This window comes from Rhinoderma darwinii, chromosome 4, assembly GCF_050947455.1.
Source record: "Rhinoderma darwinii isolate aRhiDar2 chromosome 4, aRhiDar2.hap1, whole genome shotgun sequence".
In the NCBI taxonomy this organism is placed as follows: Eukaryota; Metazoa; Chordata; class Amphibia; order Anura; family Rhinodermatidae; genus Rhinoderma; species Rhinoderma darwinii.
The window spans coordinates 307,277,967-307,304,807 of NC_134690.1; the positions used below are offsets into that span (position 1 = coordinate 307,277,967).

The window sequence follows — 26,841 nt, forward strand, 5'->3', positions numbered from 1 at the left end:
AGCCTGACTGTCCACATTGTAACATCACAAATTTCCCCAGTGGTAAGTTGATTTCTTCTAGTTAGTAGCGCAGGCAGATGTAGGGATGGAACTCCAACTATTAGTAATACATATTAGAAAAAGCTACAAAATCACCTCTTCTGCTGCATATTAAAACGTTCGTATTGTTGGAGTTACGCTTTTCATAGGTCTTGCTGATGGGCGTGTCTAGTAAGCACTTAAGAGGACTAATGAGTTGCCTACCCTTCCAATAATCCAGGCCTGCTGATACAACAGTCCCCAATTACAGCTGAAGCTGCATGTAGTGTAAGGGTATATTTTAAGAGCGTGGTTGTGCCACACAACTGAGAACTGTGTGGTTTTACCAATTGTCATGGTTTCGTGGTTCTAATTTACTTCTCCTGTGCTAGATGAAGGACCACAGCAATTTGAAGTAAAACCAAATATGACTTCTGCCGCTCGGTTCTCGGCTGCGCAGCAACAATCGCAGTGAACTGCACCATCTGAATATATTGTCACACATTCAAAGATGATCAGGGTCTTCTAAGACATAGCAGCTATAATATTGTGATGGAATCTCAATGATCTATCAAGTGATTATAGGAAGTGGCAGTACAGCATCCTATAGTATATATCTCTCCTTTCCCCTACATCTTATATGAGACATTATAAATCTAGGTGAAGAAATTGATGAAACCACCTTTGGCCAACATTCTGTATAGTCATCTTCCTGAGCAGCACTTTCATCCAACGGTTGATCACGATCTTGCTGACGCCACGTTTTGAAGGCTGCTCCCAACAGACCATGAACAAAGAGAACATCTGCTTTTATGAGCTGGCTACCGATGGAGTTTTAGGTAAGAAAAAAATAAATAAACAGATATTCTTAATATTACTGCCTTCATGAAAAAGACACACAATGACCTGTTGCAAATGAGGGCATAGTTCTTAAAACTAGTTGAGGAAAAATAGATAGAAATGCTATGATTTGTATTATGTTTCTACAGTATATCTGGAGTTTATATTCTATTTTTTAGCAGCCTAAAAAAGAATAAAGCTAAGCAAAATAAAATTATTGTCGTTGACAGGAATATCAATTGCGATAAATGCTGCCACAGATGTCACCTTGAAATGCAATTACTGTTGTTGGATGTTTAGTAGCGAGTTTGGACTGTGAATGCAATCTGAATGTAATCAGAAAAGGCCGGGGTGATTACAATGATAACAAGCCACTCATGATTTCCATCAGAACCGTAAAAATACATGTTAAGGTTACCTCCTGCACACGACTTACAAAAAAAAAAATGGTGTGTTGGGATCTATTGATTGTGATTTAACTTACATTGGAATGTGGACACCCCTCCTAATTATTGATTTCCGATGTTTCAGCCTCCCCATTGCATAAAGGAGAATAAAATCAAGCACACAGCCATGTAATCTCTATAGACAAACAATGGTGCTTTACTCCAAAACTTGTGTACTGAATTGCCCTCATTGTTGAACTAAGGCATCAGTGATCTACTCGGGACCTGTCAAAGATCTACCAGTAGATCGAGATCAAATGCTTGCCGACCTTGGGTCTAAAAGGATTGTGGGTGAATCTAAATGCTGGTGCTGCAGTGAGGGCTCTGACCAATCGGATGTAGGCAGCTCAGCAGAGAATGTCAGGTGATATGATTACCAATGGGTTGCTAAAGTTTGTATGACATGGACGGAACCTCTCATGAATATTCATCAGCAGCCATTTTGTTAAGACGCATAGATAAAATGCAGGACAGCTTCAGTGTGAGATACTGGAAGAGGAAGAAGTCACAGAGAACAGAACATATTTGTCATATGATATGATTATATTAATCTTTCCAATAAACTAAATTTTGGCAATAGATTCTTTGCAAAGGGGCTTTCTGGTCTTTTTTGTAATATTTGGAAACTGAAATCGGAACAATACTTCTCAAAGCTGAGAGACTGCTACAATTGTACAGTCTAAAGCGCCTTTTACATGGGGTGATAATCGCCCAAACAATCGTTAGAGTGCGACAAATGTTTCCAATCATTGTCCTGTGTAAAAATGTGCAGCGAGCGAACGATCAGCGATTATTTACTTGTTTGACGTTGATCGCTCTCCTGTCCTGATAGTTTTCTACAATCTATCAGTGTAGAGAAAATGTATCAGCCTGGAATCCAGGCTGTTTAGTTCACAATTCATATAAGTGAAGCAAACTAAGCTTTAAGAAGTATAAGGTTAGTAAATGTTGTTTAAATGGATATAAACAAGAATCTTCTCATTCACTAATCAAATAAAAGAGCGAATAATTTAAACTCTGAATATTAGAAATCTCATAACTTATCCGGTTTCAGAAAATTAATGTTATTTTTATATAACTAAATGTTATAAAATGTTCACATATGATTTCTGTATTAATTCCTCAGTTTTCAGGATCTCTACTTGTTGGTATTCAGTAGGAACATTCATTGTTTACTTCCAGTGGATACATTTCTTTACATGGTCATGTGATGGACACACAGGTGCATGGCTCGTTACAGTATGTTTATCAGAGCTGTGTCTTCTAACGATCCCTGCACTTGTTTGCCAATCACATGACCAGGGGAAGAATTTTATCTACTGGAAGTAAACAATGAATGTTCCTACTGAATATCAACAAGCAAAGATCTAGAAAACCCGTGAGGAATTAAAGGGATTCTCCAAGTGAATAGAAACAGAGCGGCAGTTCTGCAGAACAGCCGCTATGCAGTGGTCAGCGCTATCTGCTTCCGGCTCCAACTACTGCATACCGTTCAAAACATCCGCTGCCCAGAGGCAGTAGATCAGGGCGGGGTATGGGTGTTGGACCCGCGCCGATCATATACTGATGATCAATCCTGTGGAGAGGTCATCAGTTGCCCGATCATGGACAACCGCTTTAATACAGAAAGTATATTGTAAAATTGCATAGCTTTTAATTATACCAAAAATAATATTTATTTGCTGAAACCGGACAACCCCTTTAAAATATATGTCTATGAGACAGGATAGCCCATTTAACTTCTATTACAACGTAGACCATTTTGAGGGATGACTAATTTTTTGCATTTGTATTGACGAAATTAGGGAACAATTCTGGCTGCACAAAAATAACTATTACTTTGTTTACAATCCTAGATCAAAGTTAGCGGCGAGTCCATAGACAAAACATTAAATGAGAGGCAACCTCCCAATTTATCTTATCACTACTCCAATACATGTGTTTCTCTATTGAACAGTAAATGGGTTGTCTTCTTAGGACATATGTATATGAACGTCATAACAGTGGGTCCTCACTCAGGTTGAGCCAATATAGAGAGTGGACTCTGGCAGACATTTGTCCATGCATTACATGGTGAGCCATTTATGTGAACTGCCGCCATGTAATACTACATTTACTCTGCAATGGACGCCAGATGTGTCTTCTTCCTGAGATAACACATGATTGCCAAATTAAGAGTAGCCGGACTTGCAGCAACTTACATCAGAAATTCTTATGAAATCCAATGGATTCCACTGAAAAAAATTATAATATCCTATGCTTTCTTACCTAGTTCTGTGTTGTGGGTGAAGCACATAAACTCCATCAGGGTATTTTTCAATAACTGTATCCCGATCCAAATTAGCCAATGCTCTGGCTGCGTGTGATGTCTGAATGACATAAGGAGATTTCATTACTTCCGCCAGCAAAGAAATCCAACCTTGAGAAACAAAGAAATATACTGGCAGTGGTCATACATGGATACACTAGTAATAATTTCTGTGGGAAGCCTCTTGTGTATCTGCTTGATGGCATCATTCCTCCAAATAACTGTCACATTCTAGCAATGGAGGAAGAAATGTGTCACGTTTAACCCTTTCAGGACCTAGCTCATTTTGGCCTTCAGGACCAGCCCCATTTTTCCAAATCTGACATGTGTCCCTTTATGTGGTAATAACTCTGGAATGCTTTTGCCTATCTAAGCGATTGTGAGATTGTGACATATTGTACTTTATGCTAGTGGAAAAATTTGGTCAATAAATTCATTGCTTATTTGTGAAAAACACCAAAATTTCAAGAAAAGTTGCAAAAATTATGATTTTTCTAATTTTAAATTTATCTGCTTGTAAGACAGACAGTAATACCACACAAAATAGTTACTATTTCACATGTTCCATATGTCTACTTTATATTTGCATTGTTTTTTGAACATTATTTTATTTTTCTACGACGTTACAAGGCTTAGAACTTTAGCAGCAATTTCTCACATTTTCAAGAAAACTTCCAAAACCTATTTTTATAGGTATCAGTTGAGTTCTGAAGTGGCTTTGAGGGCCTTATATATAGAAACCCCCATAAGTCACCCAATTTTAAAAACTACACCCCTCAAAGTATTCAATACAGCATTTAGAAAGTTTCTTAACCCTTTAGGTATTTTACAGGAATTAAAGCAAAGTAGAGGGGAAATTTACAAAATTTACAAATTCCGACTTTTTGTCGGAAAATCCATTTTAATCCATTTTTTTCTGTAACACAAAATGTTTTACCAAAGAAACGCAACTCAATATATATTACCCGAATTGTGCAGTTTTTAGAAATATCCCACATGTGGCTCTAATGCGTTAATGGACTGAAGCACCGGCCTCAGAAGTTAATTTTTATTAGAATATATTTTAAGCACCATGTTTGAAGAGGTTTTGTAGTGCCAAAACAGTGGAAACACCTCCAAAAAGACACCATTTGGCAAACTACACCCCTCAAGGAATGCATCAAGGGGTGTAGTGAGCATTTTAACCCCACAGGTTTTTTGCTGAATTTTGTGGAATTAGTCCGTAAAAATGAAAATCTAAATTTTTTCAATAAAACTTGGAAATGATACATTTTTACAAGCAATAAAGAAGAAAAAGCACCCCAAGATTTGTAAAGCAATTTCTCCTGATTACGGCAATACCCCATATGTGGTAATAAACGGCTGTTTGGACGCACAGCAGGGCTCAGAAGCGAAGGAGCGCTATTTGGCTTTTGGAGCTCAAGTTTACTCAATTGGTTTTCGGGTTCCATGTCGCATTTGCAAAGCCCCTGAGGGACCAAAACAGTGGACAACCCCCAGAAGTGACCCCATTTGGGAAACTACAGCCATAAAAATAATTTGTCTAGGGGTATAGTGAGCATTTTGATCCCATAGGTTTTTTGCTGAATTTAGTGGAATTGGGCGGTCAAAACTTCTATTGGTTTTTATTCTTTTTTTTTTACGGCGTTCACCGCGCGCTATAAATGACATTTAGTTTATTCTGTGGGTTAATACAATTATGGCGATACCATATGTATATAAGTTTTTTATGTTTTATGGTGTTCTATTGGTACAATTTTTGGGTACATGCGACTTTTTCATCCCTATTTCTGAAAATTATTTGGGAGCTGAAGTGACTAAAAATAGCGATTCCGGTATAGTTTTTTAATTATTTTTTTATGGCGGTCACCGTGTAGGATAAATTACATTATATGTTTATAGTTCAGGCCGTTACGGACGCAGCGATACCAATTATGCATAGTTTATATATTTTTTCTAATAATAAAGGACTTTATAAGGGAAAAAAGTAAATTTAGAAATTGTATTATTTTGCCATTTTACTTTTGTAAATTTTTTGTAACTTTTTAACTTTTTTTTTTTTTTAGTCCTTCTAGGGACTTGAAGATCCAATTGTTGGATCGTTGTTATAATACCCTGCAATACTTATGTGTTGCAGGGTATTATACCTGTCAGATTCACACTCACAGGAGGCATATTAGGTCCTGCCTCTGGTAGGACGTAATCGCCTTCAATAGATGGCAGACCAGAAGCCTTTCTTAGGCTTCCCATTGCCATAGCAATCGCCCCCCGCAACAAATCGGCCCCTGCAATCGCGTAGCGGGGTGCCGATGTTGCTATAACAACTTAAATGTGGCGGTCACTATTGACTTCCGCAATTAAGGGGTTAATCGGTTTGGATCACCGCTGTGATCCGACCCAATGTTTTCCCCCAGTACGAAGGCTGCTAGTAGCAGCCTGTACTTGAATATGCCGGGCTGTGGGGAGCGTCTGTGTGCTCTGTTAGGAGCACACGTAGATTAACGGGCTGCAGGCACAAGGACAAGCTCTGCAGCCCGTTAATCTACGTGGGGTGGTCGGGAAGGGGGTTAAAGGATATCACCCTATGTCCTGTATCACCAATGTACACATACACTGTCTAAAGTTAAGTGATGCTATAGGAACAATTCATGTTCATTAAAACATAAAAAAAACATTGATATTAGGCAGCATTGTTCATATGAAGCCTCCCTTGCAGATTCAGTTAAAAATGCCGGAAAATATAGAACTGCATGCTGCACCATGCAGCGCTATAAAATGACAGACACCATGATGGAAACCCTACAAACTACTTTAGAGTCAATGGGGTTTGTTGGGCACGGCTGGTGTCCCTCAGTTGATGGATCCGGCGTTGCCATTATTTTCGCTTTTCTGTTCATTTGACGGAACAGAAAAGCTTTAACATAAACGCAGATGTGAACATAGCCTAAGCTAATATCTATAGCACAAGATGCAGTAATGAGTAAAAGCATATTTCCCCTTCCAGATGGGGGAGGGGAGAGCCAAACCATTAGAGCCAAAGCACTAGTGCACCTGAGTATAATAAAAAAAAAATTTGGGGACTGGACAACCACGACTGCGGGGCCGCTTTAGCAAGTTAGTGGATGCATTCCGTGACCACCTGTGTGCTCCCTCACAACGTCATTGCTTCCCTACCCCAGTCAATGCTCTTTTGCTCATGCCCCTGGTATGTTGATGGGGTAATCCTTAATACAAATTATCTGATGTGTGACTAATTGGCAGCATATGGTCTAAGTTTATGGGCAGATTTGAATGTTGCATTTTATCCAGTGAATAGTTTGAGTGTACTAGCCACTAGCGTGAGCAAAGAATAAGTGAAAGAAAGAGGTCAAAGCCATCTGCCTGCAGGCCTCCATATTAGTTTGAGTCTGATAAATGCCTATATTATTGGGATCAAAACCTTTTCGAAGTCTGTTTTAGGAAATCCATTTTACCAAATTTACTCACTTAGTGGTCTGGGTGTAACAGCCACGTGTGTGCTTATACCATCATGGATTATTTTTTGAAACTAGCATAACGTAAAGGCTATATACACATTCAAAAGCTTTTTTCTTTTTTTTTTACTTACTGAGATACAGCTGCTCTGTGTCTCACGCAGGATCGAGCTATCACCGATCACATCTAAGTTAATAACTTAGATTTGATTGATTAAAGGTGGATCCTGCGTGTCAGAGACACGCAGGAACCTCTGAAAATGAAGCCGTCAGTGCCGCTGACCTGGCGGATTCAGGTCTCAGTGCATGATACAGCTGCTCTGCATATAGAAAGCAAACAGCTGTATCTCAAAAAGTAAGAATAATTTTTAATAAAAACTAATTAGAAAGTTGTACCAAACACACTGATAGACATTTTTATTAAAAAAAATAAAAATAAATGAAGGGGTACATAGCTTTTAACCACTTTCTGACCAGAGGCTTTACCCCCATTCCTTGGCCATGTGACAATTTAAAAACAATTTTTTTTTCTCTTACTCTTCCAATCTACATGCATTTGGTCTGGTTCTTCTCAGAAAATATTGTGCTTCCAAATAGTTTAAAAAAAAATTGTGATATCTTTAACTTTTTTTTTTTTTATTTAAAAAAAGGGAAGAAAAAAAAAGGTGAATATGTAAATTTAGGTGATGTTTTTTTACATCTGTTGCATGCCACTAGGAAAATACACCCGAAAACATATTTGGCAACTTCTGCCGACTTCAGCAATACTAAATGTGTGCACATTTCTTACACGCTGGGCGCAAAGTGGAGCTTACAATAAGTGGTACGCAAACTGGCTTTTGGATAGCAAAGTTTCCAAAGCTGGGTTGCTGACACCATACGACCATTAAAGAGGTTGTGAAGCGCCAAAACACTGTGAGGACCCCCAAAATGAGTCTTTTTAGGAAATTAGACCCCCAAGGTATTCATTTAATGACATATAAAAGGTTTTAGCCCTCTATTTTTTTCCAGACTATTCATTGACTTTGATGGAAAAAAAATTTAAACGCCCATTTTTTTTCCCCAAATATATGAGTTCAGATGATCTTTTTTGACATCTGGTGCATGCCACTCAGTAAACACACTTGAATACATATTTTGCAACTTCTGCCAACTTCACCAAAACCAAATGTGTGTATTTTTTACACACTGGGCTGGGCGCGAGGTAGAGATTTGAATGAATGGTGCGCAAACTGGCATTTGGAGAGCAAATTTTAAAAACCGATCAAAGTTGCTGTGTAGCCCCAGCCTAAAAATGTAAAATACATCAATATATATGATATGAAAGATATAAATAGAGAGATAGGCAGATAAAAGTAATAATCTTTAATTGTATGACACAAAAATGTGCATTTGGATAGATATATAAAGATATTATAATAGTCATCTATGTATGTATGTATGTATGTATGTATGTATGTATGTATGTATCTATCTATCTATCTATCCATCTATCTCAAATATATTGATATATAGAATAGTTCTAGTCTGGGGCTACACGGCAAGTTTGGCCACGACACAATTCCCACGGCCAAAAATTGCTTAGAAGAGAATAAAATATGATACAATTAGAAAATATACGTATAATTATAGGCCATTTTTCCAATAATGCCAGCTGTCATTACCTGAATCCACAATGCTCGAGTGTAGATGGTCATGTAAAGCCAGGTTTCCAATTACACGCATTATACTCCTTTGTATTTTCTGAGAATCCTTACGGAGCAGATATATTCTCTGCAGCAGCTGCAGCCCTCCGTTTGACACTATATTGTCAACATGGGTAGATATCTATATCAGACATAAGCAAATGATGAGTAAACAAAGTTAAATGAGAATTTTAACCCCTTAAGGGGGTTATCCGGAGAGATAAAACTCGACATCGGTGGGGATCTGACTCTCTGAACCCCTGCCAATCAGCTGTTTGGAGAGGCCACGACGATCACGCCGCTTCCCTTTCATTTCGTTCACTGCTCATACTGTAAAATGCTGACACACTTGTACCCGGGGTTCACAGTATTAACACCTTCTGAATAGGCCTTTTTACTGAGGCATCGATACCAATTATGTTTATTTAATCTTTGTTACATTATTTATTTATTTTTTAAATGGAAAAAGTTAATTTTTTTACTTTTAAAATTTTTTTTGTTTAGTGTTAACCAAAAAAAGTTTCCAAGGCACCGGTCTCCATTAAAGCTCAGCATTTATTTTCATGCCAAGCGTAAGAGCAATACATTAGTAACGTTTCGGCCAGTTGGCCTTTCTCAAGCTAAGTTTGAGAAAAGCCAAACGGTATGAAAATAAATGCTAAGCTTTAATGGAAACCAATGCTTTGGAAAATTATTTTTGTTTAATATTCGTTCGATAATGGTGGATTGTTGCTCCAAATAGCACGAGACTTGTCAAGGGAGTGGTGCTGAGGACTTTTTTCCTTGTTCTGGAAAATTTTGAGTGTATTTACGTTTCCTTTTTTTTTTTTAGTCTGCAGCTGTATAATACCCCCGTGAGGCAACATGTTCTCTCGCAGAAGCAATGCTTTCAGGGTAGAATACCTCCATAATATAGCATGTATTATTTCTCTCACATATTTTATACGATTATTCTAGCAGCTTAAATTTCATCCATTCTTTTTTTATTGTTATTAAGCAACCTAGAATATCATTAATAACCAGTCCTATCTGTGGTAAGAGTATATATCCGTTTATGCGGATCAAATTGTAAAAATAAATTAATTCATAGTTACGTAAAAAAACAAGTATGTTATACTACCATTTTTAAATTTATCTAAAATGGAAAACGTACAACAGGAAACGGTTGCCATCTTATAAATTATGTTGTTTTTTTTTATAGAAAAGCATAATTACCAAGCACTGACTGGTACTCTAACTTCTGATTACTAATAAATGGCCAATGTTATGTTTTGGGTGGAAATTCTCTTTAACTTCTATAATCGAGGTGTGTGCTATCTACGATTGCCATCTGGCTGTGAACCAGCGGCCCAGACGGTATTAACACTGGAAGAGCAGTGTAGTAGTTATGAATAAGATGATGTACTTAGATTACATCCTATTTGGTTTGGATACTCATCCTTTGCCAGAGTGCCCAGCCCTAAGAACATCACGACTACGTGAAGTGTGAGATTGGCGTCAGCGGGAGATTTCAACATACAAGGTAGCAGAGAGCCAGATACACTCACATTTAGCAGCCGGACATGCGCATATTGTCTGCCTGCACAACCTTAGGAGTCAAGAGCGGAGGACGATACTGACTGAATTACAGTGAGTTATTATCTGTCTGAAGCTCTCAGTCATAGACTCGGTGTGAAGTCACACCCAAAAAAAGTTTTACATGTTAGGTAGTATTTGTATTTTCCGATTATGTGGCATTTTTTTTACCCAATATGCGCTTTCATCGTGGCTAGCATAACTCACTGCACCTCAGTCCTCTTCTGCTTTGTCTGGATTATGATGCTGTCCAGCATCAGGATGTATTGTGGGCTGGCGCACACTACATTTAATGCTGGACGGCGTCAGGAGCCACTGCGGTGGCGGCAACCAGAGTGCAAACTAGATCCTGATACTAGACTGTGTCATGACCCAATATGATAGAGGCAGAGCTTAGATTATAAGAGGAGCGGGGAAAGGGGAGTAAATAGAGGCCTATTTTTTGGGACGGTCTGGTCTGAGGTCTGAATTTAGGTGTCTGGCGTCTGAATTAATTTAGAGGTCTAATCTGGGGCTTGTGATAATTTTAGGTCCGGTGTCCATATTAATTTTTGGATCTGAAAAAATGTTGGGGTCTAGACCTGGGTCAATTTATTTTGTGGTCTGGTCTAGGGTCTGAATTAAAGGGCTATTCCCATCTCATAAAGTGATGGCATATCGCTGGGAAATGCCTTCACTGTCTGTTTCATGGAAGTCCATCTGCCAGGAAATCCACCAATCCTCAGAAAGTTATTTCCTGCACAGCAGTGCTCTCTGTTTACTTGTCCAGGGAGCTGCAGCTCGGGCCGGTTGATTTGGATGTGGCTGTGCTGCACTTCTCAGCACAGCCAGTGGCCAGGAGCGCTAGGTACTGCGGTCCTTTCATTGTCAAACCCTGTGGCGGTCCTGACGGTCCAGCCTTCACCAATCAGAAAGTGATGGCATATACTAGTGATACGTCATAATTTTCTAAGTTAAGAATAGCAGTTAATTTTCACTGTCTAATATAATTTTGGGATATCATCTGGTGTTTGAGGTCTCCCCTGCCCCCATCCTGCAAGTTAAAGGATTGCTTTTGCACCCAGCCTTTTCAAGTTATGCCCATGCTTTCATCTGTATCCTTGTCCTGGGGCACCTTTATTTTGGCAGTATAGTATTTGGGGTCATTGGGCAGCGATGTAGGTACAATAATAGGGGCACATGCCAGCAGCAGGTACAGTATTGGTGGTAGCAGGATGGCAGTCCCGTACTGTCCCGTACTGTAAACATGATTATACTACGGGACAGTTGTCCTGCAGCAAGGCAGGGACTCCTAGCGTCGTACATAAGTATGATGCTAGGAGCCCGGCTCCTTGCACTGTGTTCGGTCCGGGACTTGCGGCCGAAATACGTCCGTCAATTACGGACGTAATAAGTGTGTGCACATACCCTTAAAGGGGGTAGCAGGATGGGGGTTTGTGTTCTTATAGAAAGTGGGGATGGGCTGAAAAAGCAATGGGTCAGATTCAGAGGTGTAAAATATCCTGCACACCAATGCAAAATCCACAACAGGGCTCCCCACCTACCATGTGCCATTCATAATACTGGTGTCATTTCATGTATCAAAAATGCCTTTGGGCCCACTCCAGGGACCGGGTGTGACTGCTACCTCTGCGCACCCCATAGCTACTCCCTTGGCCAAAGATGTCTAGGCAGTGAACTCTACTGGAGGAGTCATCATAGTGATCTGGGCCATTTGTAGAATAAAAGGAAAGCGAACGACTACTATCAGAGAAGATGTCACCTGTGAGTCACTGGACTTGGTTGTTTATTCTGCCTGCGATTGCATCTGATCAGCACTGTATTCTATTGTATAGTCTGCCGACCACAGGTGTAGAGTTGGTATTGAACTACTATATGATCACTGTATATGGCGTAATTATTGGTCCTTGTATATTGGTAGCGTACACCTGTCTCTGAAAGTAAGATTGAGTCTACACCTGTCTCTGACTGTGTATCAGGTGTTTGTGTTAAAATTTTATTTTCCTTCTTGTGTAGATGTTGTAACTTACATATTTAACGGAGTGGTGAGAGGCGCCAAACACAGAAAAAATAGCTAAATAAGTAAATTTACTATTCAATATTTCCTTATTAAATAATTTAATATTTAAATCCGCTGAGCAGTTTTTTCTTTGGATATTAGCATTATTATTATTTTCTATTTCCAGTTATGTTAATTAATAGATTTTTTAGAAGTTACATTGCATTTTAAAATGTATTTAACCCCTTAATGACCGGCCTATTTTGGACCTTAATGACCAAGCTATTTTTTACGTTCTTCAATCGTCGCATTCCAAGAGCTATAACCTTCTTATTTTTGCGTCGACATCGCTGTATAAGGTCTTGTTTTTTGCGGGACAAGTTGAACTTTTTAATAGCACCATTTTTAGGTACATATTATTTATTGATTAACTTTTATTAACTTTTTTTTGGGGGGGAATAGAAAAAAATCTGACATTTCGCCACTCTTTTTTGCGTCCTAAATCTACGCCGTTTACCGTGTGGTATAAATAACACAATAACTTTATTCAGCGGGTTGTTACGATTGCAACGATACCAAATTTGTATAGTTTTGTATGTTTTACTACTTTTACACAGTAAAAACGCTTTTTTTTCAAAATTATTTGTTTTTGTGTCTCCATGTTTGAAGAGCCGTAAAGTTTTTATTTTTTCGCCGATGCGGTCGTATGAGGGCTTTTTTTTTGCGGGACGACTTGTAGTTTTTATTGGTACCATTTTGGAGTAGATGCGACTTTTTGATCACTTTTTATTAAATTTTTTTAAAGTCAGTATTCACAGAAAACAGCAATTTTTCCATAGTTTTTTATTATTTTTTTTACGGCGTTCACCGTGCGGGTTAAATAATGTAATAGATTTATAGTCGGGGTTGTTACGGACGCGGCGATACCAAATATGTGTAACTTTTTAACTTTATTTTGTTTTTTTAATAGTAAAGCAGTTTGTAAGGAGAAAAGCTGGGTTTTTCATTTTTTTTCACATTTTTTTTAAAATTAACTTTATTAAACTTTTTTTTCACTTTTTTACTAGTCCCATTAGGGGACTATAATGTGCGATTCTCCGATCGCTATTATAATACACTGCAATACTTTTGTATTGCAGTGTATTACTGCCTGTCCGTTTAACACGGACAGGCATCTTCTAGATCATGCCTGCGGCATGATCTAGCAGGCATTCACTCCAGGCAGCCTGGGGGCCTTTATTAGACCCCCGGCTGCCATTACAGACACAGACACTCGGCGATCGTATCGCCGGGTGTCGGTGGGAGAGAGAGGGAGCTCCCTCCCTCTCTCCAAAACCACTCAGATGCGGTGCTCGCTACTCAGCACCGCATCTGAGGGGTTAAACGTGTGAGATCGATACTAATATCGATCTCACACGGCAGAGCAGGGATGCTCCCAGCCCTCAGCTGCCTCTAGCAGCTGAGAGCAGGGAGATCTGACAGTTCCCTGCTCTGTTTACTTATTCCGATGCCGCGACGTAAAAAGTCTATGGCATCGGAATAAGGCCCGTTAGTGACCGACGTAGAAACACGATGGGTCGGTCACGAACGGGTTAAAGAGGCTCTGTCACCAGATTATAAATGTCCTATCTCCTACATAATCTGATCGGCGCTGTAATGTAGATAACAGCAGTGGTTTTTATTTTGAAAAATGATCATTTTTGAGCAAGTTTAGTTTCTTAAAGACCAACTGGGCGTGTTTTTACTTTTTACCAACTGGGCGTTGCACAGAGAAGTGTCTGACGCTGACCAATCAGCCTCATACGCTTCTCATTGTTTCAGCCCAGAATGATCCACAGCACAGTATGATTGTGCAGTGAAAGAAGCTGGGCTGGAACCATGAGAAGTGTATGACACTGTTTGGTCACTGATTGGTCAGCCTCATACACTTCTTTACAACACCCACTTGGTCAAAAGTAAAAACACGCCCAGTTGGTCTTTAAGAAACGAATTAGCATAAATCTAAAATTTCTCATAACTTCCTCAAAAATGATCATTTTTCAAAATAAAAACAACTGTGGTTATCTACATTACAGCACCGATCAGACTATGTAGGAGATAGGGCACTTATAATCTGGTGACAGAGCCTCTTTAAATCTCTTTTACTTATTCTATGGGGTGGTGGGGACACAATTCACCTAATCTGCCTAGAGCACCAAGACACAATATCTTGCTCCTGAATGATCGGATGATGACAACCTCTACCAACAATCTAATATGTATGGGTGCAGCCTGACTGTTCCCTGATGTTTGCTATTGGGCAACACATGGAACTGGTATGTGGTATTTTAACTTGTTGTCCTTAAGTAGGGAATTGTTTTACAGCGGCTTATTCCATTCTTCTTGGTGTCAAATGTGGCTTTGAGAAATGTTGCTGCAAATCATGCATGTTAAAAAACTATATCAACCATAGAAATTATAAAATAAATCAAGTAGCAACATATTGATCAGTTGTGTTTCACTATGAATTTAGTTCATGAGGAAACATGTAGGAATACATTACCCTAGAGTGTTTCAATAAAGCTTGTAAGCTGTATACTTCCAGCTTCTCTGATGGAACAGAACTGAGACTTTCAGCATATGGTAATCCGTTCCCACCAAAGCACCACAATCCTCTCTGAAATAGGAAAAAGTTGACTGTATTTTTGTACATTCAAAGTAAATCTGGTATCAGACCACGAACCACACATTTTAAGAAAAAAAACTTTGGAGGTGGAATTCATTGTGTATGTATAAAACCATAAACATAATGCTAAACAAATAAATTGTCAAGTATATAAACATTTTATATGATTTTCAAAGTCACACAAATATACTTCATGAGCCTAAAGTACTTAAAGAGGCTCTGTCACCAGATTTTGCAGCCCCTATCTGCTATTGCAGCAGATAGGCGCTGCAATGTAGATTACAGTAACGTTTTTATTTTTAAAAAACGAGCATTTTTGGCCAAGTTATGACCATTTTCGTATTTATGCAAATGAGGCTTGCAAAAGTACAACTGGGCGTGTTGAAAAGTAAAAGTACAACTGGGCGTGTATTATGTGCGTACATCGGGGCGTGTTTACTACTTTTACTAGCTGGGCGCTCTGATGAGAAGTATCATCCACTTCTCTTCACAACGCCCAGCTTCTGCCAGATCACGCTGTGACGTCACTCACAGGTCCTGCATCGTGTCGGCACCAGAGGCTACAGATGATTCTGCAGCAGCATCGGCGTTTGCAGGTAAGTCGATGTAGCTACTTACCTGCAAATGCTGATGCTGCTGCAGAATCAAGTGTAGCCTCTGGTGCCGACACGATGCAGGACCTGTGAGTGACGTCACAGTGCTGCACTGGCAGAAGCTGGGCGTTGTGAAGAGAAGTGGATGACACTTCTATACACAACGCCCAGCTAGTAAAAGTAGTAAACACGCCCCGATGTACGCACATAATACACGCCCAGTTGTACTTTTACTTTTCAACACGCCCAGTTGTACTTTTGCAAGCCTCATTTGCATAAATACGAAAATGGTCATAACTTGGCCAAAAATGCTCGTTTTTTAAAAATAAAAACGTTACTGTAATCTACATTGCAGCGCCTATCTGCTGCAATAGCATATAGGGGCTGCAAAATCTGGTGACAGAGCCTCTTTAAACAAAGAATCCTCTATAGCATTGACATGCTGGGAATTTGTTTTTCTCATGGCTATACTGCTCAAGGTTCCTGCTTTCAGTGGAGCAATTTGGCTAACATAAGTATATTAGGGATTTGCAAATAACGTTAAATGTTACCTTGAGTAAAGAAGACAACTATGTGGGGCAACTGGGTTCCCATGAAAGACCTTAACCCCAAATTAGTGCACATTGTTCTATTATGAAAGCCTAACACTGGCCAAAGATGTCCCCACAATATGACAATATTATAAATATTTCTTCCCATGCAAAATCGTTAATATCTTGGGAATGATCTTCCATTACCATTATTTCATGTGCATTTTTTTCTAATAATTATAGCATTTACCATTACTGGCAAAGAAAAACTTTGGAGTATTATTGGAGCAGAATTTGTGTGGCCAGAACAGGATATATATATATATAAAAAAAAAAAATAACTACCACCTTAGGATAAATAACTAGCTTCAAAATCTTTTGCTACTATGCCTGCAACCAAACACTTCCTATAATTTGATCTTTCACAATGTTGAGGAATTTGAGCACATTTCTCTTTGCAGAACTGTTCAAGCACATTGTAAGGTCCTGTTACAAAATTTCTATTGGGTTCAAGTCAGGATTTTGACTAGGCAATAGCTTTAATGTTGTTTTCCTCAACCATTCAGATGATGACCTTGTTATAGTGTTTTGGTTTATTGTCTGGCTGCATAACACAATTACACTTCTGCTTATAAACGGAGATCAGGATATTATATTTAACCACTTCCTGACCATAAGCTTTACCCCAAACAAAACCTGCACAAAAACGTGGTTTTTCAAATGCATTGTGAAAGTTGAAAGGAGAATTTCACTCTTTAACCCTTCTCATTCTTTTGCAAGCTTGCCTTGCGTCGCTCAAAAAAAGGAGTAAGACAAGGAGCCCTTAAAGAGTTTGTCAGCCTTTTAGACTTTCCCAAGTCTAAAAGATATCAGCCATCATGATCCCTCACTATGGTCTGGGCCTGGAATGGTAAAGCATTTAAATGTGCTTTTACTTTTTTTACTTTTACATTTGTTGTTTTTGACCATGTCACGAGGGCTTTTGCAGATAGATGAAGGTCATCGCTGTCTCATTACTTGGAATTGTTGCATTCATATAACAATAAGGATGGCTTTATGTGTTTGGCAGTTGTTGTTTTCTTTTTTTTTTTTAGCAATTATCTTTGCCAAATAAAAATTGGCCCATATATAAGATATGGTACAAGAGTAAAATAATCAAAGGGGGGACTTAACATAGTAATATTAGTAAAGGGGAATCACTTGAATTTAAAGAAAAATAAAATAAACCATTTTATGGTGCTGGAAAATAATAAGAACCTAGATCTTGATTCAGATTCGATACATATTAACCGCTTCCCGACCGCCCACTGTATATTCACGTCGGCACTTGCTGGGCTCTGTGCAGTGCCGACGTGAATTCACGGTGGGTGTTAAAAGCGCGATCCGGATGTCTCAGAGTAGCGCTGACACCCGGATCGCGCTGTTATCACCTGCCTCTGGTCCCGGAGATATGATCGGGACCTGATTAGTTCAGGTCCCGGTCATGTGATCGCAGGGAAAGTGTGTTGTAGCAACGAACTGGAAAGTTTGTTGCTATAACAAACTGGAAAGTTTGTTGCTACAACAAACTTTCCCGGGGACCGATTGCGGGTGCTGCAGTCGGTTACAAGGCAGAACCGGGGGCCATATAACGGCCCCCGGGTCTGCCATGCACAGCAGCCTATGAGAACCAGCCGGATGCTGGTTCTCATAAGCTTCTTGTCAGTGTGACTCTCAGCGCCACACTGACAGTTTATAATACGTTACACTACCTAGGTAGTGTAATGTATTATAGCAGCGATCAGTGCTGCCAGGCTTCAAGTAAAACAAGTAAAAAGTAAAAAATAAAGTAATAAAAAAGTTTTATAAAAGTGTAAAAACAAGTTATAAAAGTTACAAAAAAAAGAATGATTTTTTTCCTATAATAAGTCTTTTATTATAGGAAAAAAATGAAAATGTTAAAAAAAGTACACATATTTGGTATCACCGCGTTCGTAACGACCCAAACTATAAAACTATAATATTATTTTTCCCGCACGGTGAACACCGCAAAAAAAATAATTAAAAAACTATGTCAGAATCACTTTTTTTTGGTCATCAACCCTCCCAAAATAAAGAAAAAAAAGTGATCAAAAAGTCGCATGTACCCTAAAATAGTACCAATAAAAACGACAACCCGTCCCGCAAAAAACAAGCCCTTCCACCGCTTTTTTGACAGAAAAAGAAAAACGTTATGGCTCTCAGAATATGGGGACACAGAAAATAAATAATTTTATCAAAGTGATTTTATTGCGCAATCGCCACAAAACATAAAAAACCTATATACATATGGTATCGCCGTAATCGTACCGACCCGCAGAATAAAGTAAAATGTCATTTATACCGCACGGTGAATACTGTAAAAAAAAAAAAAATACAAAAAACATTGTCAGAATTTATGTTTCTTTGTCACTTTGCTTCCAAAAAAATCTAATAAAAAGTGATTAAAAAAAATCGCATGTACCCTAAAATGGTACCAATGAAAACTACAGATGGTCCCGCAACAAATAAGTCATCGCACAGCTCCGTTGGAGAAAAAATAAAAAAGTTCTGGCTCTCAAAATATGGCGATGCAAAATGTGAAGAGTGTTCCAAAAGCGGATAAGATCGGGCGCCATTTATCAGTGCGACTCCGGCCACATATCTGCGAATTATTATTTATGTACCCCATTATTATACCCTCTTATTATGCCCTGATGTACCCCGCACAGATTACATATACACCCACATTATAAACTGAAATACCAGCAAAACCCCAAACAGAACAGTTACCAAGCAAAATCTGCGCTCCAAAAGCCAAATGGCGTTCCCTCCCTTCTGAGCCCCACAGCGTGCCCAAACACCAGCTTACGTCCACATATATGACATTTTATATCCGGGATAACCCGCTCAACATTGTATGAGGTATTTGTCTTCAGTGGCACAAACTGGGCACAATATATTGTGCATTAAAATGGCACATCAGTGGAAAATGTTAATTTTCACTTTGCACCATCCGCTGCGCATTAACGCCTTGGCGCACCACGACTTAATAGCATGTCGTGGTGCGAGGGGTTATTTATGGAGCGGGCTCATGCGGTGTGCACGCTCCATATTCTGCAGGTGTCCGCTGTGTATTACAGCTGAAACCCGGGACTAACGGACAGGAACAGTGATCGCGCTGTTACAGGAGCCTGTAAAATGACATTATACTGCAATACATTATTATTGCAGTGTATTGTACCAGCAACCTAATGATCGCTCGTTCCAGTCCCCTAAAGGGACTTTTGGGAGGTTTCCACTGTTTTGGTACCTCAGGGGCTTTGCATATGCGACATGACACCCGAAAACCATTCCAGCTAAATTTGAGCTCCAAAAGCCAATTATTGTTCCTTTCCTCCTGAGTCCTGCCGTGGGTCCAAACAGCAGTTTATTACCACATATGGCGTATTGCTGTAATCAGGACAAATTGCTTTACAAATTTTGGGGTAATTTTTCTCCTTTATTCATTGTAAAATTAAACATTTCTATGTTTTTTCAGAAAAAAGTAAATTTTCATTTTCACGGCCTAATTCCACTAAATTCAGCAAAAAAACTGTGGGGTCAAAATGATAACTATACCCCTAGAACAATTCCTTGAGGGGTGTAGTCTTCAAAATGGGGTCAGTTTTGGGGGGATTCCACGGTTTTGCTTACTCCAGGGCGTTGCAAACGCGACATGGAACTGAAAGCCAATCCAGCAAAATCTGCGCTTCAAAATCCAAATGGCGCTCCTTCCCTTCTGAGCTCTGCCGTGGGTCCAAACAGCAGTTTAGTACCACATATGGGGTATTGGCGTAATCGGGAGAAGTAGCTTTACAAGTTTTAGGGTGCTTTTTAATCTTTATTTCTTGCAAATATTATTTTTTTTTATATTTTTTCAGAAAAAAAAGTAGATTTTCACTTTCACAGACAAACTCCAATAAATATAGCAAAATACCTGTTGGGTCAAGATGCTAACTATACCCCTAGATAAATTCCTTGAGGTGTGTAGTTTCCAAAACCGTCTCACTTTTGGGGGATTTCCACTGTTTTGGCACCACAAGACCTCTTCAAACCTGACATGGTGCCTAAAATATATTCTAAAAAAAGGAGGCCCCAAAATCCACTAGGTGCTCCTTTGCTTCGGAGGCCGGTATTTCAGTCCATTATCACACTAGAGCCACATGTGGGATATTTCTAAAAACTGCAGAATCTGGGCAATAAATATTGAGTTGCATTTCTCGGGTAAAACCTTCTGTGTTACAGAAAAAAATGTATTACAAAAGAATTTCAGTAAAAAAAATAAAATTTGTAAATTTCACCTCTACTTTGCTTTAATTCCTGTGAAGCGCTTAATGGGTTAAGAAACTTTCTGAATGCTATTTTGAATACTTTGAGGGGTGCAGTTTTTAATATGGGGTGATTTATGGGGTCTATCTAGTACATAAGGCCCTCAAAGCCACTTCAGAACTGAACTGGTCCCTGTAAAAATGGCCTTTTGAAATTTTCTTGAAAATGTGAGAAATTGCTGCTAAAGTTCTAAACTTTGTAACGTCCTAGAAAAATAAAATAATGTTCAAAAAACTATGCAAATATAAAGTAGACATATGGAATATATAAAATAGTAACTATTTTGTGTGGTATTACTATCTGTTTTACAAGCAGATACATTTAAAATGAGAAAAATCATAATTTTTGCAAATTTTCTCTACATTTTGGTGTTTTTCACAAATAAGCAATGAATTTATTGACCAAATTTTTCCACTAACATAAAGTACAATATTTCACGAGAAAACAATCTCAGAATCGCTTGGATAGGCAAAAGCATTCCGGAGTTATTATCACATAAAGAGACACGTCAGATTTGAGAAAATGGGGCTGGTCATGAAGGTTAAAATGAGTTCGGTCTTGAAAGGGTTAAATAAGTAACTAAACAATATCTTCCCTCTTGCACATCACCGAATCTCCAAATTTTTATGAAATAAATAACAATCGATGGAAACAGATGTGGCCCTCACGGACCAAAATCAAAATAAGTCCCACTTGTAGAACATTAAACAACTAGATTTTTTTTTTTTATCTTAGAATTATTATTATTATTATTATTTTATTTTAAAAGACTTGGGAACAGAGGGGATAAAAACATGTAAATATCATCACTTACCCTTTGGGCTACTAGGGACTGACTGCTCTCTCTCAATGCCAGTGACGTAAAATACCTTATGCACTGGTCAAGGTTTGTCTGTGGAAGGGAGGACAGCAACTGGCGTACCTCATCCTCTATCGAGTAATTCTGTAGCCCAAGTAACAAATAAAAAAGCTTGATTAAAGAAATATAGATTCAAGAAATCTAAGGATACATTAGCATATATAAGATTAAACCTGCTATTATTATACTAGATTTTAGAGTAAAATAAAAAAATAATAACATTTCTGAAAAGTACTATGCAAAAGACATTTATTTAACAAACTTGTCAGAGATCCAAGACTTTTTAAAAAATAACCAGTATAAAAATTGTGAAACTAAGAAAACGTAGTAATTTTTCGACTTGGTGTATCGACTACGTTGTAATGACATAACATCCTGTGACTATATAATCCATTTACTGCTATGGGACTTTGCGTCACTATGCAGGAAACGTCACTATGACCTATATCAATTAAACAACTTTGCCACAAATCTTTAGTTCACTATAGATGCAACATCACTGCTGCCCTGTCATCACATGGGCCAATGATCGGTTGAATGAGCACTCATAGGAACGCTCACTCCCAATCTTTGACCTTTGTAAAGAAGGCAAAGATCTGCCAACGCTTGTTCATCGGCTGTTCCCATCTTTTATGCAAACCAAAAAAAAGCATTTTCCCATGCAATACCGATAATTGCTCCTTTTCACGGCCAGTATTGGGTTGTCTATAAGGATCTTATGTACATTATTTTTTTTTTACAGGTTTCAGTGTATGAACTCTCTCTCTGACCAAAAGTATGTTGACACCTGAACATCACACCTATAGGAGTTTGCTGGACATCCCATTCCAAAACCATGGATGCTGATATGGAGTTAGGACCCCTATTATCGCTATAATATCCTCCACTCTTCTGGGAAAACTTTCCATAAGATTTTGCAGTGTGTCTGTGTGAACTTTTGCACAATCAGATAGAGCTGACGATGTTGGTAGTGATGTTGGACGAGAAGGTCTGGCTAGTAATTGGCATTCCAATTCATCCCAAAAGCATTCGATGGGGTTGAGGTCAGGGCTCCCTGCGGTCCAATCGAGATCCTCCTCACCAAACATTGTCCTTTTATTTACCACTTCTGTGGGAGTTTTGTCCCTGACTTTCTTTGCAAGATGATCCATCTGTGGTGTATACAATGCTACTGAACACCGGCTGGGGGGTACACATGTGAGAGACCGCGACTACTGAATACCAGCTTGGGGAGGTGCACCTTGGAGAGACCGCGGCTACTGAACACCAGCCTGGGGGGGGGGATGCACATAGGAGGGACCGCAACTACTGAACACCAGCCTGGAGAGGTGCACACAGGGAAAACTGCGGCTACTAAACACCAGCTTGGGGGAGTACTGCACACAGAAGAGCTACTACTGAACACCAGCTTGGGGATGTGCATGTTAGGATGTTTCTGATTTGGACTTTCTGTTCCCAGCAGGTTCTGACCTCTGCTATTCCTGACATTCCCTAGCTTTGTTAGTTGGATTCTCTGTTTACCCTCTCGCTGTCTTGTTACCTGTTCTGGTATTGCCTGCATTGCACCTCTTATCCAACACTGAACTCTGCTACAACAACCTGGGTTCTATGCAGCAAAAACCATCCTGCCCTACGGTAGGCTCTGGCGAATACCATAGAGTAGCCTTAGACTCTGTTGATCAGAATTGTGACGGATTTGAGGTTGCGAATTTACTTTCTTGCTTGATCCTGACAGTCTCCAGCGGCCTTTTGGGGAATCGCTCACCTAGAAATTCCATAAACGATGTCTCTGGCAATTGCTCAACTAGAGATTCCATAACAAATTCACAAGCAAAGACAACAGAAGCAACCCAGGTTTAAGTACTCCACCCTTACACCTTGTAGGAAAACAGATCGAAATCGGATAGGCTCAACACTAAAACCAGAACCGCCCAGAACTAGACTAGTAGTCATGGTAATCTTGAAGGGATGGACGTTTCCTAACAATGCACATAGGAAAGAGAACTGCCAAATTTTGCAACACTTTTCTTTTTACAGAACTGTTACTGAACACCGTCCTTGGGGCACTGATCACCAGGAGAGAGCACCGCTTCATTATGCACTCGGTGATGCTAAACACCAGAAGCGCTAAACACCAGAAGAGAGAGTAGTGCTGCTTTGTGTGATCTGCACCACCAAGTTAATTATGAAGCGCCGCTCTGTCTCCCTGTGTACAGTGCCGCCAAGCACGCAATGGCGCTAGACAGTGGGAGAGGGAAGTCTTCCAGCAAACCATGCCCCACGTGCCGGCTATGGCACTGATGCCACAGGTTGCTGACCGTTGGTCTACTGGTTTGTGGCAGAGCTGTTATTACTCCGAGACATTTGCACTTCACAATAATAGCACATACAATTGACCAGGGCAGATATAGCAGATTAGAAATTTTACAAACTGACTGGCAAAGCTGGCATCCTTTGACAGTGCCACGTTTAAAGTCACTGGGCTGTTCAGTACGACCCATACTACTTCCAATGAATGTCTATGGAGGTTGCATGGCTGTGTGCTTGATTTTATGCATCTGTTTGCAACGGTTATGGCTGAAACACCTAGACTCAATTATTAGGAGTGGTGTTCACATACTTCATTCTTCAGCATCAGGGGGAAAAAAATGAAAATGGATATTTAAAAGAAAATGATATTGAAACCTCAACAACTAAATAAAATATCCAATAAGCCAAAATAATATAAGAAAATATGATCCTTTTTAGTCTTTTAGATACAAAAACATGAACAATTAATTAAATAAATAAATAAATAAATAAATACGGGAGCAGCAAACTCACTGTCCAGGAGGGTGCAGGCTCCTGAATGTAAAAATGAAATGAGTTTTCCCACAATTAAATAACTGTTAAAAAAACACGAAAAAAACCAGAAATATTTTTCTATTGAAATGTTGTTGTTTTTTTTTTAAAAAAGGACCCTGTGTCTAGAACTTGCTGCTACATACTTGGTATGTCGTCCCTGGTGACCTTTTGATTTGTTCGTAAAACATTCACCTAATGTGTCCAGTGCTGAGGGACACGCAACAGCAGTAGCTCAGTTCTAACACCCGGATCATCTTGTATACAGGAGGTGGAATTGATTCCTGTTATTGTGTAGGCTAACCTAAGAATCAACAAACTAAAAGTGGCTTCTCTTCACTAGAACTAAACACATTAATTGGACATTCTAAAACAAATTCAAGAGAACACATTGAAACGCCATAAAAAGTATGTAACAGCAATGTCTCGGCTTAAAAGCATTTTTTTTTATACAGGATTCAAAAGATTAAACCAATATTCAAAAAATAGCAATTAGACCTACCGGTAATTGTATTTCCAGGAATCCATCATGACAGCACTACAGGAGGTTGCCTTCTTGACCTCTGTAGTGACAGGAAGACAGAGAGGTTAAAAGGCCCCTCCCACCACCCACTTGCCAGTGTTTTTCAATTACTACACCAGGATGGATGCAACCCTATTTTATTTCTAGGGATAATAACTGACATGTTAATTGCACAAATCAGAATTCAATCAGGGAGGGATGTAATGGTGCTGTCATGATGGATTCCTGGAAATACAATTACCGGTAGGTCTAATTGCTATTTTCCAGTACATCCCTCATGACAGCACTACAGGAGCGATACCAGATTATAATGCTCAGGGCGGGACTATGGATTGAAGGACTTTCCGTCCAAAACTTAAATCCGTATCGGACAGCACATCGAGTCTATAATGTTTGTAAAACGTATGATGGCTTGACCAAGTGGCAGCTCTGCAGATTTGGTCCATAGAGGCTTCTCTTCTTTCTGCCCAGGATGCCGAGACTGCCCTTGTTGAATGGGCTCTGATGCCTTGTGGGGCACATAGTCCTTGGGACTTGTAGGCTTCTTGTATGGTGGTTTTTACCCATCTCGCTAGAGAGCCTTTTGAGGCTTTCTTTCCTCTATTCTTTCCCCCGAATAGGACAAATAGATTTTTATCTTGTCTCCAGGAGGAGGTTCTATCCAGATACTGAAGAATTGTTCGCCTGACATCCAGGCAATGGAATTTTTCTTCTTGTTGGTCTTTTGGATCTGGATAAAAGGAAGGTAGAATTATTTCTTGTTCTCTATGGAAAGCGGTAGATACCTTTGGAATAAATGAGGGATCCAGCTTTAGGATGATCTTATCCTCTTGTACTTTTAGGTACGGTTCTATGATTGACAGAGATTGGATTTCTCCAATCCTTCTTGCTCAAGTAATAGCGACTAAGAATGCAGCTTTTAGAGTTAAAAAATGCATACTAATTTCGTCGAGCGGCTCAAAGGGGGGCTCACAAAGAGTCGTTAACACCACATTCAAATCCCAGGTAGGAACTGATTTCTTTAGGGAAGGTTTCAGTTTAGAGACCGCTTGGGTGAATCTTCTGATCCACCGATGTTCAGCCAGAGGAGTGTTAAAAAAATTACCTAAGGCTGAAATCTGTACTTTTAAGGTACTAGGGCTAAGTCCTTTTTTGAATCTTGATTGTAAAAAATCTAGGATTTTCGCAATGTTGGGAGAAAAGGGATCTGGTCCTGGGATTCCATGCCAGGAACAGAATTTCTTCCAAATCTTTTGATAGATTTTAGAGGTAACTTCTTTATGACTTGATAAGATAGTGGAAATTACCTCGTCTGACAGACCGTGGTTCCTCAAGATCTGCCTTTCAGGATCCAGGCTGACAATTTCAGTGTCTCTATTCCCTGGAAGAATAAGGGACCCTGGGAGAGAAGATTCTCCTTGACTGGGAGCATGATAGGATCTTCCAACGCTAGGTATTGTACGATTGGAAACCAACTTCTTTTCGGCCAATAGGGAAGAATAATGATGAGCTTTGTCAAATCTTCCTGGATTTTTCTTAACACCATTGGTATTAGAGGAAACGGAGGAAAGGCATAGGCCAGATCCATGTCCCAGTGTTGGGACAATGCATCTACTCCCAATGGGTTGTCTCTGAGATTTAGGGAGAAGAATGTCTCTACTTGAGTGTTTTTCCTCGTGGCAAACAGGTCTATTTGTGGATAACCCCAATTTCGGGTTAGGGACCGAAAGACTTCCTTGTTTAGGGACCATTCTCCTGGGTCTACTTTTCCCCGACTCAGGAAATTTGCTGATAGGTTCTCTGAGCCTTTTAGGTGGACTGCCGTGACTGATAGGACGTTTTCTTCTGCCCAACTGAAAATTTGTGCAGAGAGGGCCTGAAGAAGAATGTGTCTTGTTCCCCCTTGATGGCGAAGAAAGGACACTGCTGTCGTGTTGTCCGATAAAATTCTTATATGCTTCCCTTTTATGGTGGGTGAAGCTCTTATAAGTGTCTCCCATACAGCTCTTAGTTCTTTGAAGTTTGAGGACATCATCTTCATTTGACCAGTCCATGTGCCCTGAAAGTGTTGGTCTTGGATTACCGACCCCCAGCCGTGTTTGCTGGCATCTGTGGTAA

General features: G+C 39.4%; 1 protein-coding gene across 3 annotated transcripts in view; it reads right to left on the reverse strand.

Annotated features, from left to right (window-relative positions):
• The window catches only part of SERAC1 (serine active site containing 1), a 274,787-nt gene that overhangs the window by 63,469 nt on the left and 184,477 nt on the right, over positions 1 to 26,841 (reverse strand). For all 3 annotated transcript variants that reach the window (XM_075862712.1, XM_075862713.1, XM_075862711.1), the window contains 5 exons: positions 21,315 to 21,443; positions 14,887 to 15,000; positions 8,750 to 8,912; positions 3,573 to 3,723; positions 701 to 839 (listed from right to left, as the gene is read on the reverse strand). In XM_075862712.1, the coding sequence (XP_075718827.1) occupies positions 701 to 839; positions 3,573 to 3,723; positions 8,750 to 8,912; positions 14,887 to 15,000; positions 21,315 to 21,443 (696 nt within the window). The remainder of the gene's footprint in view (positions 1 to 700; positions 840 to 3,572; positions 3,724 to 8,749; positions 8,913 to 14,886; positions 15,001 to 21,314; positions 21,444 to 26,841) is intronic.